We start from the raw sequence: 7,500 nt of genomic DNA, 5'->3' as shown, positions 1-7,500 counted from the left end.
ATTGGCACAGCTAAATTGGGATGGAAGAAAAATAGAAAAAAGGAGAAAAAGTGGATAAAAAAAATGTGGGTGACCTCAATTGTTCTTTTCGAGAATAAATTAAGGTTTGAATCATCAGTTAGCTGAACCGTTGTGCTTCTGTAACCAGCTTGAAACTAGAGACAGAGGTCCCTGTGTGCGTGTGTGACTGTGTGTGTGTGTCTATGTGTGTCTATGTGTGTGTGTTCTTTGTTCTTTATGAAAACATCTCAACTGATCTCAACTGAAATGCACAGCAGATAAACCCCTCCCAGCATCTTCCAAAACCAACCTTCACACACTGTCACATGCACACACTAGGGCGGGCCATACTTTTGTGCAAACATGAATTTTAAAGAAATCTTAACATGAGGGGTGTCTAAAATATGTGTTATTTTGTGGGGAATCAAATATAGGAGAATCTTTAGGATTGGATAACTCTAACCTACATCATTTTGGATTTCAAAATGGCAGATTTTACCGGACTGGGGGAATTTTTCAGGCCGGGAAATATAGTGCGAAATATAGCCCCAATCAGGCAACTTTTTAAGCGGGGGGTCTGGGGGTCCCCCACCAGGAAAATGTTTGTTACAAAGACTTAATTCCCTGCATGCTGGTGCAGGACTTTTAAAATGTTTACCCTTTAAATACCATTGTTTGTGATGGCATCACAAAATATTGTTAAAAAAACACACAAAAATGTAAATATTTTCAATATATAAAATGCAAAGTGGATTTTTCTGGGGGGGATTATTACAGGCTAATAATTGTTCTAATCATCATGTGTCAATGATTAGCAACAACACAGATTTTGATGGATTTTTGTTTTTGTAATGTCAGACTTAACAACAACTCTTATCAGAAAAGTGGGAGTATTTCATTTTTAATCTGACATTACAAGAAAAATAAAAAATAAAAATGGTTATGATCAGGACAGAAGTTGAATAAAAGTATTTCAACATATAATATTTTTATGGCATTTTTGAAGAGGACAATTTAGTCCCCTAATGGTAAGAGTGTAACACTTTATGTTTTCAGACACAAGGGTTAAATTATTGATTGTCCAGTTTCTTGGCAGATTTAACATTGGGCTTTTGACAGGGGACGATGATGATGCATGGTAACGTTAGCTATGTTAGCTGGTTAGCATGTTTATTTTTATCACTGACTAACCTGGTGGTCCTGTGGTGCAAGAAAACATTTGGTAAATTTTGCCACATTTTGCGGCATCGCCTTTCTTTTTTTTCTCTCTCTCCCTCTCTGCTCCACCCTTCCTCTTTTTTTCACTGTTGAACTGTTGAAACATTTAATTTCCAGTAATTTCCATCTGACTGTTCTGTGAACAGTGATGTACCTGAACGGGTTCAATGAACGATCGTTCGTGAACGCGTTCGTATTTTCGGCGAACGTGAACTGAACGTACTGTATTTCCGCTAAATGAACGTAATTGAGAACGCGTTCATTCTCAGCGCTGTATCAAAAGTGTGCCAAATTTCATATGCCTTTCAGCCGAAAACCCAGTTAAAACACACCGTAAACAGGCTTCAAAATAATGCAGAAAACCACCCAATCTGGCAACCGCTCTGAGCGGAGCTTCGGGGAGTCAGATAGTTGTATAGCAGCAGCACTCGCACTTTTAGAAGGCTCTGCACTCGCTCAGAGTCAGACTCTATGCGGCGTCGGCGTACAGTATGAGCATTTAAAAGAGTTTTAGTAAATGTAAAATTTTCATTCAATCAATCACTGTGCAGATTGATTGATTGAATGAACGTTTTATTAACAGATTGCAGAATGGGTACAATACAGTACGGCTCAATACACACAATTGTTAAGGGGATGCAGACCAGAGAAAGACTTTCGTCTTGTTTACATCAGGGTCCCCCATTTTCAATTCATACTGAATTGTAAGTAAGGGTGCAATTTGCTCCGTGCAATCCATTCTTTGTGGATCTAGCCCTAAGTATATTTAGATTACGTTTTTTCTCATGTTTTTGAAAATATACTGTAGAGATGAAAGCTGCAGCTGCTACTAGTGTGGACTGAATGGACGGCAGCAAAGCGTTATGGAAATGCCAGTATTCTGGGTTGTGGCAATACATTTGACAAATAATAGCCTGCAGCAACATATTGAAAAAAGAACTATAAACTATAAATTAGTTAATTTTTGAAACCATGAACTTTAGTTCAACATTTTTTATTATGAACTATGAACTGAACTAGTTCATCTTAAAATTTGTGAACTGTGAACTGAACTAGTTCATGTAGAAAGTGAACTTTCCCAACACTGTCTGTGAAATACAAGGAGTCAGCTGTATGTATTTTTCTCTCCCTCCCTCTCTGCTCCACCCTTCCTCTTTTTTTCACTGTTGAACTGTTGAAACATTTAATTTCCAGTCATTTCCATCTGACTGTTCTGTGAAATACAAGGAGTCAGCAGTATGTATTTTTCTCTCTCTCCCTCTCTGCTCGACCCTTCCTCTTTTTCCACTGTCCATTTTCAAGCGCAGGTTATTCTTGATTTTTTTTGTCTTTCGCTCTGTCTCTCCCTGTCATTTTGCAGAAGTGCCATCTCCCATTACATTCACCGTCTCCACTGTCAATCAGTTGTATGGCCTGGTCCCGCCTCCACCAATCACATGCGGCTCCCTTTGTGTGTGTGTGTGTGTGATCGAGAGAGAGAGAGAGAGAGAGAGAGAGAGAGAGAGAGAGAGAGAGAGAGAGAGAGAGAGAGAGAGAGAGAGAGAGAGAGAGAGAGAGAGAGAGAGAGAGAGAGAGAGAGAGAGAGCAAAACATTTTCTGTGCAGGCCAGGCCACTGGGAAAACTCCCGGTGCTCCCGATGGCCAGTCACATCATTTAGACACCTTGCATGTTATTTATTTATTATTATTTCAGATTCATTCTGGCACCTGTGTATGACCAAGGGGTTCAAAATGGTAAAATCGGCCATTTTGAAATCCAAAATGATGCAGGTTAGATTTTTCCTATCTCAAAAATGTACTCATATTTTAATTCCCCATTAAGAAACACATCATTTAGACACCTTGCATGTTAGGATTTCCTTCAGATTCATGTTGGCATCCATGTATGGCCAAGGGGTGACTTTTTTTTTAATCAACCATTTTGAAATCCAAAATGATGTAGGTTAGAGTTATCAAATCCGAAAAATTATCGCATATTGAATTCCCCACAAAAAACATATTTTAGACACCCCACTCGATTGATTTTCCAAAAAAATAAAGTATGGCCCCCCATATGCACACACAAACACACACACACACACACACACATACACACACACACATACACACACACACGCACACAAACTAATGTGTGTAACATTAACTGCAACATCAGCAGCCTGCACAGAGTCATGTGCTCACAGTCAGCCCCTCCTCCCCCCAGTCCTCAGTATCAGGTCTCAGGGAGAATACATGAACTCCAACCTGAGAGATCATCCCCCTCAACCATCTGTAGGACTCTCTATATATATACTCTCTCTCTCTATATATCCTCTCTTTCTTCCTCTCTCTCTCTACTCTCTATATATATACTCTCTCTCTATATACTCCTCTCTCTTCCTCTCTCTCTACTCTCTAATATATACTCTCTCTATATACTCTCTTTCGATATACTCTCTCTCTATACTCTCTCTCTCTTCTCTCTCTCTCTACTCTCTATATATATACCTCTCTCTATATACTCTCTCTCTCTCTATACTCTCTCTCTCTTCCTCTCTCTCTCTACTCTCTATATATATATATACTCTCTCTATATATACTCTCTCTCTACTCTCTCTCGCTATACTCTCTCTCTTCCTCGCTCTCTCTACTCTATATATATATACTCTCTCTCTATATACTCTCTCTCTACTCTCTCTCTCTTCCTCTCTCTCTCTACTATCTATATATACTCTCTCTTCTCCTCTCTCTTTCTCTCTCTCTATCTCTCTCTCCCCCTCAACGTTGCCACTGGATCTGTAGGACCAACACTCAGCCCTCTCTCTTCCTCTCTCTCTCTCTCTCTCTCGCTCTCTATCTCTATACTCTCTCTATGCTATCTCTCTCTTCATCTCTCTCTCTATATACTCTCTCTATACTCTCTCTCTCTTCATCTCTCTTCCTCTCTCTCTATATTCTCTCTCTCTTCCTCTCTCTATATATACTCTCTCTATACTCTCTCTCTATTCTCTCTCTATACTCTGTCTCTCTTGTCTCTCTATATTCCTCTCTCTATATTATCTCTCTATACTCTCTCTCTATCTCTATACTATGTCTCTCTTCCTCTCTCTATATACTCTCTCTATACTCTCTCTCTCTTCATCTCTCTTCCTCTCTCTCTATACTATCTCTCTTCCTATCTCTCTCCCTTCCTCTCTCTCTCTACTCTCTCTATACTCTCTCTCTCTCTTCATCTCTCTTCCTCTCTCTCTATACTCTCTCTATATCTCTCTCTCTTCCTATCTCTCTCCCTTCCTCTCTCTCTCTATACTCTCTCTATATACTCTCCCTATCTCCCTCAGTGTTGCCACTGGATCACTGCACCAACAGCCCTCATCTGGTTCCTGTGCTCTGCAGCCAAATGGCCAACTTGGCCCGACCAAAGAAAACTCAGCAGAGAGAGAGAAAATATGCGTTGTGTGCCTTTAGTCAATGTGCTAGTCAATGTGCTGATGTAAGGCTTTCACATGGACTCTTTTAAGAATGCTGTGGTCAGCGATGTAAAACCCAGAACCTCTCTCTCTCTCTACCTCCCCCCCCCTCTCTCTCTCTCTCTCTCTCTATCTCTCTCTCTCTCTCTCTATCTCTCTCTCTCTCTCTCTCTCTCTCAACTAATTATCTTTCTCTCTCTAATTCTCTCTCTCTTTCTATTTCATTTAGATTCTAAGAGCTTTCCTGGCGTGGTTCCACATGTTAACATTATTTTGTGTTCAGGATAATAGCGCGGATAGACACTAACGAGTAAAGTAACAGATGATACAAATGATGCAATCATATTAATCCCTCTCTCTACTATCTCTTCCCCATATACTCTCTTCCCCTCTCTCTCTCTCTCTCTCCCTCCCCCTCTCTCTCTCCCTCTCTCTCTCTCTCTCTCTCTCTCTCTCTCTCTCTCTCTCTCTCTCTCTCTCCTCTCTCTCTCTCTCTCTCTCTCTCTCTATATCTCTCTCTCTCTCTCTCTCTCTACAGAGACCGGCTACATAGACCAGTCTCATCGAGCACTTCAACACTCCAGGGTTCGTGGGCTGCCTGTCGCGGGTCCAATTCAACGGAGTAGCGCCTCTCAAGTGGGCCCTCAGAGCACCGGCGGCCCCCCAGCCTGAACCCACAGAGGGGCAGACAGACACACAGCCTGCGCCGACCTCACCAGCGTCGCACCGAGGTGACTAGAGGCTGGCCATGCGTCCTGCAGTTCTTTTGTGGAAGGATTGCTCTACTTGTGGTTGGAAGGAATGGGAAGTCAGTTAGGCTATGTTCACACTGCAGACGACACTGGCCCAAATCTGATTTCTTTGCTCATTATGTGACTCAGATCAGATTTTTGTGTGAACAGTGTGAACAGCACAAATCACATGGAATCTGATCTCTTCTATTCTGATTTGGGCCACTTTTGATTCGGGTCGCTCTTTTTGCAATGCGACCTCAGTCTGAACAGTCATGCGACTTTCATGTGACTTTTACGTCACTCTGAATTAACATTTGTCAAAAATTATTCACATCCATCTCATTTGTTCTTCATTTGCGCATGCGGGTTAGTTCAGGAGTGTGACCAAGTTCACACTGGAATCTGATATTGACCACAGACAATAATGTCTTAAAATCAAGTGGCTCGAAAACATCTGCAGGCGCATTGAATTAATTAATGATTGTGTTTATAGAGGGCTGTGCTAGTCATAGGACACAAGGGGAGAAGAAGATTATTTTATTGTCAATATACACAAGGCAATTGATCCCTCCTAGTTACACACAGTCCTCATATCACTCCTAGTTACACACAGTCCTCATAACACTCCTAGTTACACACAGTCCTCATATCACTACTAGTTACACACAGTCCTCATATCACTCCTAGTTACACACAGTCCTCATATCCCTCCTAGTTACACACAGTCCTCATATCCCTCCTAGTTACATACAGTCCTCATATCCCTCCTAGTTACATACAGTCCTCATATCCCTCCTAGTTACACACAGTCCTCATGTCCCTCCTAGTTACACACAGTCCTCATATCACTCCTAGTTACACACAGTCCTCATATCACTCCTAGTTACACACAGTCCTCATATCACTCCTAGTTACACACAGTCCTCACATCACTCCTAGTTACATACAGTCCTCATATCCCTCCTAGTTACACACAGTCCTCATATCACTCCTAGTTACACACAGTCCTCATATCACTCCTAGTTACACACAGTCCTCACATCACTCCTAGTTACACACAGTCCTCATATCACTCCTAGTTACACACAGTCCTCATATCACTCCTAGTTACACACAGTCCTCATATCCCTCCTAGTTACACACAGTCCTCATATCACTCCTAGTTACACACAGTCCTCATATCACTCCTAGTTACACACAGTCCTCACATCACTCCTAGTTACACACAGTCCTCATATCACTACTAGTTACACACAGTCCTCATATCCCTCCTAGTTACACACAGTCCTCATGTCACTCCTAGTTACACACAGTCCTCATATCACTCCTAGTTACACACAGTCCTCACATCACTCCTAGTTACACACAGTCCTCATATCCCTCCTAGTTACACATAAACACAGTCCCCCGCACATATGCATTTCATCAGAGAGGTCAGAGGTCAGGGTCACCTGCAGTGCCCCTGGAGCAGTGTTGGGGTACCTTGCTCAAGGGCACTTAGGCAGAGATGGTGGTCACCGTAGATGTGATACCAGCCACCCTTCAGTCACCAGCTCACAGCTGGAATACACCCTCCTGACGGGGGCTGGGGATCGAACCAGCGACCTTTCGGTTACTTGCCGGCCCTTTTTTTATTTTTTTTTACCTCTAGGAGTCTAGGCCATCCTGCCTCCCTCTGGGGCTTTACGGTGTAGAGGTTAACCTGCCACCTCCACCCACCAACGTGGGCGAAGCACCCCGGCCCCGGCACGCTGCAAGGCTCAGGACACAAGGATCGATATCCGCCAATTAAGGAGTCGATTGATTAGCTACCTTGACACCTGATTTATCACCCGCATGAATAAGCGTCACTAATCTCCCCTCAGGGGGGCGTGTCACTGGTCCTGAATCTGTTCACTCCTGAAGGCGTCCGCTCTTCTCAGCCTTGACCACTTCCTCTCTCTGCTCCCAGTGTCTTACCAGGGTAAACTAGTGGAGTCCAACTGCGGGGCGTCGCCTCTCACCCTCCCACCAATGTCGGCCGCCACGGATCCCTGGCACCTGGACAACACAGGTAACCATGGATACAACACGCTCTCTCTCTCTCCTTTGATCTCCTT

General features: G+C 42.9%; 1 protein-coding gene across 1 annotated transcript in view; it reads left to right on the top strand.

Moving 5' to 3' along the window:
- cntnap2a (contactin associated protein 2a) overlaps positions 1 to 7,500 on the top strand; it is a gene marked incomplete at both ends in the record, with an annotated part of 675,314 nt that overhangs the window by 662,116 nt on the left and 5,698 nt on the right. Inside the window, 3 exon segments of the mRNA XM_084325811.1 lie at positions 5,206 to 5,224; positions 5,226 to 5,303; positions 7,324 to 7,454. Of these exon segments, the coding sequence (XP_084181937.1) occupies positions 5,206 to 5,224; positions 5,226 to 5,303; positions 7,324 to 7,454 (228 nt within the window).

This window comes from Notolepis coatsorum, assembly GCF_963971535.1.
Source record: "Notolepis coatsorum genome assembly, chromosome: 12".
Classification (NCBI taxonomy): Eukaryota; Metazoa; Chordata; class Actinopteri; order Aulopiformes; family Paralepididae; genus Notolepis; species Notolepis coatsorum.
Note: the sequence above shows the minus strand (reverse complement) of the source record. Positions and strands in the feature narration are given on the sequence as shown.